The 12,398-nt window shown below is 37.9% G+C and overlaps 1 protein-coding gene across 1 annotated transcript in view; it reads right to left on the bottom strand.

Moving 5' to 3' along the window:
* Window positions 1–12,398, bottom strand: part of acad9 (acyl-CoA dehydrogenase family, member 9) — a 23,537-nt gene extending 11,139 nt beyond the window's left edge. The window contains exons 1-11 of the mRNA XM_084726950.1: window positions 12,111–12,398; window positions 6,817–6,910; window positions 6,599–6,700; window positions 4,625–4,731; window positions 4,400–4,500; window positions 2,614–2,692; window positions 2,326–2,497; window positions 2,161–2,234; window positions 454–529; window positions 291–361; window positions 88–207 (exon numbers count right to left, since the gene is read on the bottom strand). Coding sequence (XP_084583076.1) covers window positions 88–207; window positions 291–361; window positions 454–529; window positions 2,161–2,234; window positions 2,326–2,497; window positions 2,614–2,692; window positions 4,400–4,500; window positions 4,625–4,731; window positions 6,599–6,700; window positions 6,817–6,910; window positions 12,111–12,302 — 1,188 coding nt within the window. The 5' untranslated portion in view covers window positions 12,303–12,398. The remainder of the gene's footprint in view (window positions 1–87; window positions 208–290; window positions 362–453; window positions 530–2,160; window positions 2,235–2,325; window positions 2,498–2,613; window positions 2,693–4,399; window positions 4,501–4,624; window positions 4,732–6,598; window positions 6,701–6,816; window positions 6,911–12,110) is intronic.

Raw genomic sequence — 12,398 nt, 5'->3', positions numbered from 1 at the left:
AACAGAAAGAAACAAAACACACATTATAAGACATTTGGTTTTGTGCTGGTTTTACATGAACATTGTTTAATGGTGAAGCTGTCTAACCTTGACCATGGCGGCCTCTACAGAACAGTCTGGAAGCCCTGGTCTGTCCATCATCCCTGCTGTCAGATACGCCATGCTCTCCATCACAAAGGCATTCATAGCCATGATTGCAAACTTCTCCTACAGGAACAGATCAAACACACACCTCATTCACCTCTAAACAGACTGAGAATGGCTGATTTTCGGGGAAAAGTCCACCGTACCTGAATCATCCCGAACTCACTCAGGCTTTTGTTGAACTGCTTTCTGGACGCGGCGTACTCTGAGGTCAGTTCTACAGAAAGACACACGGACATGATGTCAAACTGAGGAACTTTAACAACACACACACACGATCGCTCTCAACAATGAGTCAGAGAGTTTTACCAATCAGCTTCTTTATCATTCCAGCTGAAGAGCTGCCCATACTGAACCTCCCTGAGTTCAGGATGTTCATGGCAACCTGTCCAACACAAACAAAACAAATCATCACAATCTTACACACAGTGTTGGGATGCAGTTAACTACATGTGGCTCAATTAATGGTTTTACTACAGTTAGTTGGATGGTAGTTTAACTACTAGCTCCTTCAGTATTAAACTACTTTGGGCCATGTAGTTCAGGTAGTTAATTAAAAACTAGATATTCATAGTATTCATATTCTGCCATACAGTATATCACAGTGCCACAGCTGTTTGGCTACAGTTGTCATTTAAAGCTACTACAAGGGAGTTTTTATCTGCTACTGCCTCAATGTGACCTACATAAACTAACAAGGCCATCTGTGAGAAGATTGCTATTAAGTTATTTTTTCATGGCTGCCATGGGGGCTGATTCTCCTTGAAATCAGATGAAAAAGTCTGTGTTTACATTTTACGAGGCAAAGTTACAGTGAGCAGTTCATTAGCCAATTAATAAGAAGAAGCTTTTTATTTAGATAGGTTTATTTTTTGTGTTTTGTGCTTACTACAGTGGAAGCACCGCATTTATACACAGGGAACTCCAATAATAGCACAATATGAAGGTTCCTTGTAGTAGCTTTAATGACATCTGCGTGGTTTGTGACCAACATGTCTGTAATCAAATACCAGAGGTTTCCTGGAAATTTAACATCACATCCTCCAGCTGCCTAAGTGAGGAGAGGCCTGACCTAGTCTCTAAATCAAACACACCCACACTTTACTAAAGACTGGATTATACACCCAAATGGACATGTATACAGACAGCTGTGGACATCATGGACTAGAGATGTGATCACTCTGATACTGGGGTCTGTCAGTCACCTTAAAATCAGGGTCTTCACAGAGCCTATAAGGATACCCTCTGATGACAAAATGTATGTCAAGTGGAGACCCTTGCAGAGTCGTGGACAGAGCAAGTATAATGCTGTCTTAATACTGGCTTAAAAGTCAGTTCAGTTGTACCTCCATGTCACAGTACAAGATTCCAGTAGTTTTAGTGTGACAAGTTCAATTATATGCAAGAGTAGTTCAAATGTAGTTGAACTTCTTCTTTGTGAAGTAGTCTGGTAAACTACAGTTTGAAAGTAGTTTCCCTGACACTGCTTACAGATACAGGCATGTACAACAGGATAGTGTTAACTTTGTTAACCAAAACTAAGACAAAATGACAAGATGAGATGGCACTGGTGTCATTAAACACTAACTGTGACTGTATCAACAAGCAATACAGTTAATGAAAAAGATGAGATTAAAATTATTATTATTATTATTATTATTATTATTATTATTATTATTATTATTAATGATTTCATTGACAAAACTGCAATGCAGCTGTTTCCTGAGCTGCGTGTACTGGTAGCACATGGATCATTCACTCTCTTTTTCATCAGACAAAGATGAGTTAGAATCTAAAATGAAATCAGGTTGACTAAAATGACAAAAAACTAGACTAAAATATTTTTAATGGTTTTATTTGACTAAGATAAGACTAAAATGCCCACACTTTTAGCCAGCCAAAGTTTGACTTAAGGATAAGGTGGACTACATATGATAAACAGGGACATTTGGCACAGGGCTAAGACTGAATGAAAACAGCTGACAAAAATAAACACTACAACAGGATAAAGCTCACCTTGAATCCACCACCAACTTCTCCTATTACATTCTCCACTGGCACTGGGACGTTGTCAAAGGACACCTCACAAGCTAAGAAAAAGAAGTCAAAAAGTTTCATTACAAAGGACACGACATGGGACAAACTTTACTTATACGACTCACAAACTCATGAGAGACTCACTGTTGGAACCCCGGATGCCCAGTTTGTCCTCAGGCTTGCCGCTGGTGATGCCCCCAAACGCCCTCTCCACGATAAACGCAGAAATCTTATCTTTCTTCACGCCGTCTACAACCACCTCAGTCCTGGCAAAAACTGTCATAATATCCGCCATGCCTCCGTTTGAAATCCAGATCTGATAACACAAACAGAAAGACAGGAGATCTTCAGTTTAAGGATGAATGAATAAAGGAAAATTTCAATATAAATTTGAAGCCCATATTGAATATTTGCAAGCTCAATTCCTCTCACCTTGGAGCCATTGAGGAGGTAATGTGTTCCATCTTCGGACAGAGTTGCGCGGGTCTGAATAGAGGCTGCATCACTTCCACTGAAAAGATCAAACAAGTGTAAGTGACGCTAAGCCAAATGTATGCTGAGACACAATGTAGAAATGCTATCAAATTGTCATTACTGACTGACTGGACGATGTACCTTAAAGGGATAGCTCACCCAAAAATAAAATTCAGTCATTATCTACTCACCCTCATGTCGATTGACGGTCAGGTATAGTTTTTCAGTCCACAAAATACTGCTGGAGATTCACAGGAAAACAGTGTTCCATGATCTCCTTAACCATGGAAGTGAATGGTGACCAGTTTTCAAACAGAAAAAACAACAGAAAAAAAAACCAAACAAAACATAAAATGCCTCCATACTGCTCCTCTGGTGTAATCCAACTCTCCTAAAGTCTCGACATGCCAAGTTGACTTGAAAGACGTCATTTACACCAAGTTTTTAGCCTAAATCTTCACTGTAGATCCTTAGCTTGGAGCCACGTTCAGGTGTGCATGCACACCGTGTGAACCGTGTGTGTGTGCTGCAACAATGTGTGTGCACAAGTGAACACCATGTTGGGGCTTTAGGAGGCTTAGATTAGGCAAGATGAGCAGTATGGAGGCATTTTATGTTTTCTTTTTTATCAGTTGTTTTTTTCGATTTGGTCACCATTCACTTCCACTGTTTGGGAGATTCTGCAACGCTGTTTTCCTGTGAAACTCCAGCAGTGTTTTGTGGATTAAAAAACTAAACTCAACTTTCAATCGGCATGAGGGTGAGTAGATAATGACTGAATTTTCATTGTGGGGGGAACTATCTCAAACAATAACTTTTGAAACTGGTTCAGTATTGAGGGAGACCGCTGTTACTGCAGCTGTCAGCCATGAAGCAGGCTATAATGTAATCCAAAGTTCATCCACTAACAGTGGCTCAGATTGTCATTCTAAATGTCTGACAACATGACGTTCCATCTTCAGTTAAATCTACATGAACAAGAAAGAAAATAGAAAGAAAGTAGTTCCCATACGAAACTGCTCACAAAAAGGTCTCTGGATTATCATGACTAACTGGGTCATGCTTTCTGGAAATGTATTTTCTGGCACTTTGAGCATCAGAAGCCATCTAGCTGAATTATACTGGGGAGAAGGCAGACATCTTTATGGCTGACATCTCCAAAACTCCAACTGCAGCTCACACCAAAACTATACGGATGAATAAACAGCACTACAAGCAAGAGGAAATTTTTGTATTTTTGATTATGGGGTGGACTGTCCCTTTAAAAAAAGGTTTATGTGTCAGGATCCTTTCCCTGATGTTGTTCATTTAGAGTAACAACCTGAGGATGTACTTTGACAGTGCCCAGAATGTTTTCACTGCCTCATAGCTGAAAGCTGAAGTACTGGACTAGTTTAAAAAATTGTTGTCCCCATTAGTCACTTAGACACCCCGTGAAAAAAAAACCAAAAAACATCCATGGTCCCATTATATTGGAGAGAAGGCAGACATCTCTATGAGTGATATCCCCAAAACTCTGTAACTCAAAGCAAAACTATGCATAAACAGCACTACAGGTAAGAGGAAAATTTTTTTTTTTTTGATTTTTGGCTATTTTGATTTGGTGAACTGTTCCTTTAAAAGATTAAGATATCTTTTGCTTGACTGGAAACAACCAATTTATGACTCACCAAACCCACCAGATTCAATGTGCAGAAAGAGTAACTTTATCATAAAAATGTTAATGATGATTCAGTGTCTTTACCTTCCAGGCTCTGTCAGGCAGAAAGCTGCGATATGTTCCCCTGAGGCCAGTTTGGGCAGATACTTCTGTTTCTGGGCTTCATTCCCTGCTATCAGGATCCCCTGAAACATCAAACAGCTGTTAGCAAACTGCACCGAAGAATCCCCTCAGATCCAATGATAAGAAGTTTTTCTACCAGAACACAAAGTTTCTTGTACAACTCTGTTACGCTGTTTTTACTTTTACCTTCAGTCCAATGGCTTGATGTGCAGCCAGCGTTACAGCTATAGAGCCATCTAATGAGATGATCTCTGCCAGTCGTGCATACATGGTGTTGGACAATCCAAGACCACCTGGAATGAAAAAAAGACAATGTCTTCAATATGTGCTAGTAAGACATGGCTGGACTATGAGAGAAATAACATACATGTCACATAACCCCCAGGTAGACACCAAATGGACTTGCCTAAATTTGCATTTGGACATGACTAGCTGATCCCAGAGCTGCGGTTGGATTAGCGCCATTATGTAAATCTCATCCTCAAAAACTGTGCAAAAGATTAAAACACCTGCTCAGATATTTGTTAAAATGTAGACACCAGGAGATCACAAGCAGCAGATGTCAACCTGCACAACATGACACACTCCCTCTCCTGGTGCAGATGGGACATACATATACATACAGTATTTGAAAGCTAATGTTAGCTCTGTCAGTCACTGCTCTTAGCTAGGATTAGGGTGCAGTTGTAGTTTTTGTGGTTAAAGCAGTTTCAGTCTAGTCATGTGTGGACTGCAAAAAAGGAATTTCAACAAAAAAAGCCTTGCTTCTTATTTTTTGTCAAAAAAGAAAAAAAAATGTTTGCATGAGAAAAGTAATCTTATTATAAGAAAATCTAACTTTATCCTTATAAGATATTACAGCTAATATTGAGCTAGATTTAACTAATATCAAGTTACAACAATGACTTCCATAATATCTCAGGAGAGAAACAAGATTGTTTTTCTTATTTTAAGAGTAAGACCATTCCCACGTCTTCTCAGTTTAAGAATCTTATGAAATGACACCAATTAAAGTTTGAATTCATCTATTTTTATTCATTGTCAATGAATGTGAGGGCATCAGACTGTATGGAGAACATAACCTGCTGCTTCATATTTCTTCTTATTATTATTATTATTTCTCACATTTCACTTCCTCCCTGAATGATGGACTCAGTGTTATCAGTGTGTTTCACTGTCAACTGTTTTATTAACAATTGCTAAAAATAAGAATGTTTATGGTGCCTTAACTTAAGACAAAGTCACCATTTTTTTTACATAAATTGTATCTGACTACAAGCTTTTTTTTTGCTAATTATTTATCTCAGTTTAAGGTACAGATTCTTCAAGTCAGCTTAATCAGGAAGCCAAAATATTCTGTTTCAAGAAAATCAGTCTTATTCTAACTTTTTTGCTGCTAATCTTAAATTAAGACAGAAATTCCTAAGTCAGCTCAAAGACAAGGCTGCATTTCTCATTTTAAGTAAGTATGTCTTAAATAAGTGAAATATTTGGCCTTTTTTTCTACTTTTAAGGCCCATTACATTCTTTAAATGGCTAGATTTATGTGTTAGTTTTAAGAATTCTACCCAAGCAAAACTGGCTTACCCCACTGGCAGATTTATTTGCTTAAAACAAGAGAATCTGATTATATTTAAGAATATTTGGCTTCTTTCTAGTAGGGATGTTTGTCGGGTGTAAACCTCCACTTCACACCTGCCTCATTTGGTCCAGTTAAAACATACCCTGGTCTTTTTGTCTTTTTGTTTAGTGTGGTTCATTTGAGCTTGTGTAAAAGCTGTCAGTGGTATCCTGGACCGGGTCTGCCTGAAAAGGTGGGTGTCGGTGCAGTTCCAAAAGAACTCTGGTGCAGTTCGTTTGTGGTGTGAAAGCAAACGAACCAAACACAGGATTTTATGATAGCATTAACACTATCACTCGTGTAACTGAGTGTTTCTATTGTATCTTCAAGTGTTTGTTATTAAGAGTGTCCATGTGTACATGTTGTACCAAGATCTTCTCTGTGCACAGATGTGTGTTGTGCTCAACTCATATATTCAATTAAAAACACCAGGGGCTCCTCCAGTTTATTCTTTTGTTAATCAAAGTGAAGACCAAGCAGAAAAACAAGTTTTTCTTCATCCCTGCTTGTGCAGGTTCTCCAGGTCACAATCATCTTACCGTACTCCTCAGGAACCATGATTCCAAACAGCCCGAGCTCCTTCAACCCATTCAGAGTCTCTGGAGGGATTTTGGCTTCTCGGTCAATCTTCGCTGAGTCGACTGAAATCACAAACAAAACAAAACGGTCTTTCAATTCACCTGATGTAGAGTGCAGGTTTACAATAGCATTTGCAGTTTTGTTAAGACTTTTGCTTTCACCAGATCTCCTCCCTCACCTTCCTCATTGAAGAATTTTTCCACCGGTGCGACAAGCTGGTTGATCTCCTCCACCTCTTCATTTCCAATTTCTGGATAAGGAAAGACCTCAGCCTGGAGAAGAAACATTCAACTGATTTAGAAAAGAAATAAACAGCTCCTTACAGCCAATTTCTGCTCCAATTTCCTTATTTTATTACATATGCTTACTGGGGAGGTCCCGATTGAGTCATTTCAGTCCTTAAACACTGAGTATCTACTGATCAGATGCTTGTATTTACCTAATATATTATTAAATATGTGCCCGATACACTGGAATAACAGCTGTTGCTTTCTAAATTTGGCCCAACTTATTTTTCACGAACCTCTTGTTCCAAATACTGATTGCCCTGGTTTGAAACAAGTAAATCATTGATATGGTATTTATAAATGTTTAACTGAGACAATGTGTTAATTAACAACAGCTATGATCTGGCACCAGCAACATTTGTCATGTTAAACAATAAAAGTAACTGTAGATGAGAGATCACAGTTTTGTTACTGTCAGAACATTTATTCAAATACAATATGTAAGGACTAGAATATTTTCTTTTCATGATACTTTTTACTTCTGCTCTGCTACATTTCAGAGGAAATTATTGTATTTTTTTTTATTCCATTACAGTTATTTCACAGCTTTAGTTACGAGTTCCTTTACAAATCATGACAAAACATATGAGGGATTTATAGAATATTATCCTTTGTTATAAACTAATCTACAGTTAAACTGATTAGTCGACTGACATAAAAATTAATTGGCAACTACTTTAGTCCATTTTCATGAAAAAAAAAGAAAAAACATTTCATGCTTCCAGCTTCTCAAATGTGAGGACTTGCTGATTTTTCTAATAATAATTTTAATACTTTGAATTTTATTTTCAAATAATTTTAAGACTTTTTTTTTTATTTTGAAAAGTTACTACTTTCTGACTTTTCCCCAAACAGACAATCAATGGAATTGATTACTCTGGAAAAAAAATCAGATTAATTCATAGCGAAACAGTCACAGGGGCATTAGACACTAGGGATGGGCACGATTAATCGATGATCGATAATTGATCATTAAGAATTTTGTCGATCACGTAATTTTTTTTCGATTTTTCGACAGTGTTAAACAGAGTTCATGTAGTGTGCGTCGAGAAAGCAATGTAATGAATTTCATTATGTGGCGGTAGTAAAATATCCCACCAGCGGGGGGCGATATAGCAGAGAAAACCGCCTGCGAGCTGACTTCTGCCCTGCCGCCGTATGCACGGCGAACAAAAACAAGTAGGTTAAGTAAGCTATAGCCCAGGACAGTTACCACCGTAGCCTTCATGTAAACCTATAGGCCTATAATGTGTTATTGTTATGTGGGACCTCCCTCTCTCAGCCGTGCCTTCTGGCAAAAAAAAAAAAAAAAAAAAGGTCAGCTGCGAGTCTATTTTGTTCTTTGATTAAATGACTATTAGTTAATAATATGATGTTTTATTTTTGTGTTTAAAAGAGGCGAAATGTAGCCTATTTATTTTGTTTTAGAGAATAGCCTACTGGCTCTTATTTTGTTAAGATCCCGAGTCCCGACGCCTCCGCGTAGGTATATTTCTATTGTTTAACAGTTGCACATTTAAATTGTAAATCGCGCAAGACGTGGATTAAAGTTCTCCTTAAATTATTATTATTTATTATGATTTTTTATTCTGTCTAAAAGAGGCGGAATTGTATTTTGTTTGAGAAAATAGTACTGTCACTGGCTTTTATTTTGTGAGGAGTTTCAGCCCGACGCCTTACTGCGGTCAAGCCAGCCGTCTCTCCTTATTGCGAAGTCAAGCCAGCCGCTCCAACATTTCAAGTGCTCCCGTATTGCAGGCTTTATGGTAAATTCACGGTCGCGGTTGAGAAAGCTAGCGCTAGGATGCTACGGCGTGGACCAACTTCCGGTTTTCATAATAAAATGTGGGTTTTATGTATAAGGTAGTAAAAAGAGACGTGTCAGTGTGATCCTGCACAGATTTTGAATCATTGTGTCATATAACCTAGGGGATATAGTATTATGACCGTGCACTGATTTGGGACCTTTAGGTCACATGACCTGGATGCTATTGAGCTAAATTGCTAATATTTACAGTAAAAGAAATTATTAAAAATGAGACAAATGTTACAATGGAATAAAAAGAGGTGTATCTCAACCAGCCCGCGTAGTACTATGGATCTGCACTGATTTGGGGCCTTTAGGTCACATGACCTGGAAGCTATTGAGCTAAAATGCTAATATTTACATTTAAAAAATGATTAAAAATAACAGAAATGTTAAAATGGAATAAAAAGAGGTGTATCTCAACCAGCCAGTGTAGTACTATGACTCTGCACTGATTTGGGGCGTTTAGGTCACATGACCTAGAAGCTATTGAGCTGAAATGCTAATATTTACATTTTAAAAATTCTTAAAAATATCAGGACTGGTAAAATGGAATAAAAAGAGGTGTATCTCAACCAGCCAGTGTAGTACTATGGATCTGCACTGATTTGGGGCCTTTAGGTCACATGACCTGGATGCTATTGAGCTAAAATGCTAATATTTACAGTAAAAAAATTATTAAAAATGAGACAAATGTTAAAATGAAATAAAAAGAGGAGAACCTCAACCAACCAGTGTAGTACTATGACCCTGCACTGATTTGGGGCCTTTAGGTCACATGACCTAGAAGCTATTGAGCTAAAATGCTAATATTTACAGTAAAAAAATAATTAAAAATATCAGGACGGGTAAAATGGAATAAAAAGAGGTGTATCTCAACCAGCCAGTGTAGTACTATGGATCTGCACTGATTTGGGGCCTTTAGGTCACATGACCTGGAAGCTATTGAGCTAAAATGCTAATATTTACATTTAAAAAACTATTTAAAATAACAGAAATGTTAAAATGGAATAAAAAGAGGTGTATCTCAACCAGTCAATGTAGTACTATGACCCTGCAGTGATTTTGGGCCTTTAGGTCACATGACCTACTACTACACTGGCTGGTTGAGAGACACCTCTTTTCATTCCATTTTAACACTCATGATATTTTTAATTAATTTTTTACTGTAAATATTAGCATTTTAGCTCAATAGCATCCAGGTCATGTGACCTAAAGGCCCCAAATCAGTGCAGATCCATAGTACTACACTGGCTGGTTGAGATACACCTCTTTTTATTCCATTGTAACATTTGTCTCATTTTTAATAAATTTTTTACTGTAAATATTAGCAATTTAGCTCAATAGCTTCCAGGTCATGTGACCTAAAGGCTCCAAATCAGTGCAGGGTCATAGTACTACACTGGCTGGTTGAGATACACCTCTTTTCATTCCATTTTACCAGTCCTGATATTTTTAAGAATTTTTTAAATGTAAATATTAGCATTTTAGCTCAATAACTTCTAGGTCATGTGACCTAAAGGCCCCAAATCAGTGCAGGGTCATAGTACTACACTGGCTGGTTGAGATACACCTCTTTTTATTCCATTTTAACATTTCTGTTATTTTTAATCATTTTTTAAATGTAAATATTAGCATTTTAGCTCAATAGCTTCCAGGTCATGTGACCTAAAGGCCCCAAATCAGTGCAGATCCATAGTACTACACTGGCTGGTTGAGATACACCTCTTTTTATTCCATTGTAACATTTGTCTCATTTTTAATAATTTTTTTACTGTAAATATTAGCAATTTAGCTCAATAGCATCCAGGTCATGTGACCTAAAGGCCCCAAATCAGTGCACGGTCATAATACTATATCCCCTAGGTTATATGACACAATGATTCAAAATCTGTGCAGGATCACGCTGACACGTCTCTTTTTACTGCCTTATACATAAAAACCCACATATTATTATGAAAACCGGAAGTTGGTCCACGCCTTAGCATCCTAGCGCTAGCTTTCTCAACCGCCACCGTGAATTTACCATAAAGTCTGCAATACGGGAGCACTTGATAATGTTGGAGCGGCTGGCTTGACTTCGCAATAAGGAGAGACGGCTGGCTTGACCGCAGTGACGCCCCGCCGTGTTTTGTTTAACAGTTGCACATTTAAACTGTAGCCTAAATTGTGCAAGAGGATTGTTGGATTAAATTGAGAAAAATCAGACTGCCTGTGGTGTTTTTAATCATTTTTTCTATCAGACATTTCTTAATGATTAAATCGATAATTGATCGTTAATTCTCATGATTATCGATCAAAAAGTTTGTCGAAAATGCCCATCCCTATTAGACACTTTTACTTAATGGAACTTCACAGCAGAAATATATAATATTGTAGAAGGATAATTAGAGCTGTTTCCTATTATACTAATTAAGGTCTAGTTTCAGTTAGTGACAGTGTAGCAGAGTCTCTCAGCCAAAATACACAACAGCAGCATCCTGACTCATTCAATGAATGACTGATGTTTGTAACAGAGTATGTTTGAAGTCTGGTATTATTAATTACTTATAAACAACCTGAATACTTCATCCACCAGTGCTGGTGAGGTACACCGATAATTCATGTCAGTAGAATGTCTAAATGTTTAGGATGATGGTTTTCATTATGTAAGATAAGATAAGATGTTCCCTTATTAGTCCCAACAACGGGGAGATTTTCAGTGTTACAGCCACAAGGTGGATAGCAAAAATCTAAGCATCAATAAAAATATAAAATAAAATATATGCAAGAGGAAATATAAAGAATAGGATCAATATATACAGTATAAACAGACTCAACAGTTGAATTTACACCAGACAGCGCAAACACCTGAATAAGTATTGCACGGTTGGTGTACATTATAGTGTCAGTCAGTTGTCATTATTGGTGAGTATGTGGTCTACTGGGAGCAGTGATGGTTGTACACAATTACAGCTACATTTAATGCGGCACTTCCGAACAAAGGTAATATTGTTAAACAAATATAACAATATTAGGCAGAGTCCTGAGACTTTTATTGCTCAAGGAGATAAACCCTCATTGTTGACCCTTCAAGACAGGAGCTACGAGTTTAGCAGGCGGATGGATATTTCTGTGCTCCTGCGTTTGAAGCCTCGAAGCTTCGACTGTTTTTTCAGGTTTTGTATTGAAGTCTGTTCCCTCTATGATTCGGGTTATAGTTGGGGGTATTGAGGTCAAGTTCAGCCATATTACAACGGCTGGTTGGGTCCAGGTCACATCAGGTAGGGTTACAGTGAGGACGACAGGGAAAAACTCTTTGCCATAAACAATAAGAAAATAAGTACGCCCATTACTAGTACATATATAATCGTCTACTCATCCTTTCAGTTACGGTACCTTGTTTATCTGACCCAGGAACAAATCCTTGGCATAAGCGAGGTTTCTTGAATGAGTTTTGATGGACCTCCGCTGCTGCTGGACATGCAGGAGTTGTTTCCCAGAATTCCTCACATTAACATCACAGGCGAGCAGCCGCTTTCCTAACCGAACAGATTTAGACAATACGACTATTCTATTTACATTCATCATTATTCTGGCATACACCTCCTCTGCTTCAGGTATCTCTGTCTCCTACTATATACAGCTACAATAGGTTACCTTTCACCCGTTTCTGTCTCATGCTGA

This window comes from Lutjanus erythropterus, chromosome 2 (genome assembly GCF_056507025.1).
Source record: "Lutjanus erythropterus isolate fLutEry1 chromosome 2, fLutEry1.hap2, whole genome shotgun sequence".
Classification (NCBI taxonomy): Eukaryota; Metazoa; Chordata; class Actinopteri; order Lutjaniformes; family Lutjanidae; genus Lutjanus; species Lutjanus erythropterus.
This window is presented reverse-complemented; position numbering and strand designations above follow the sequence as displayed.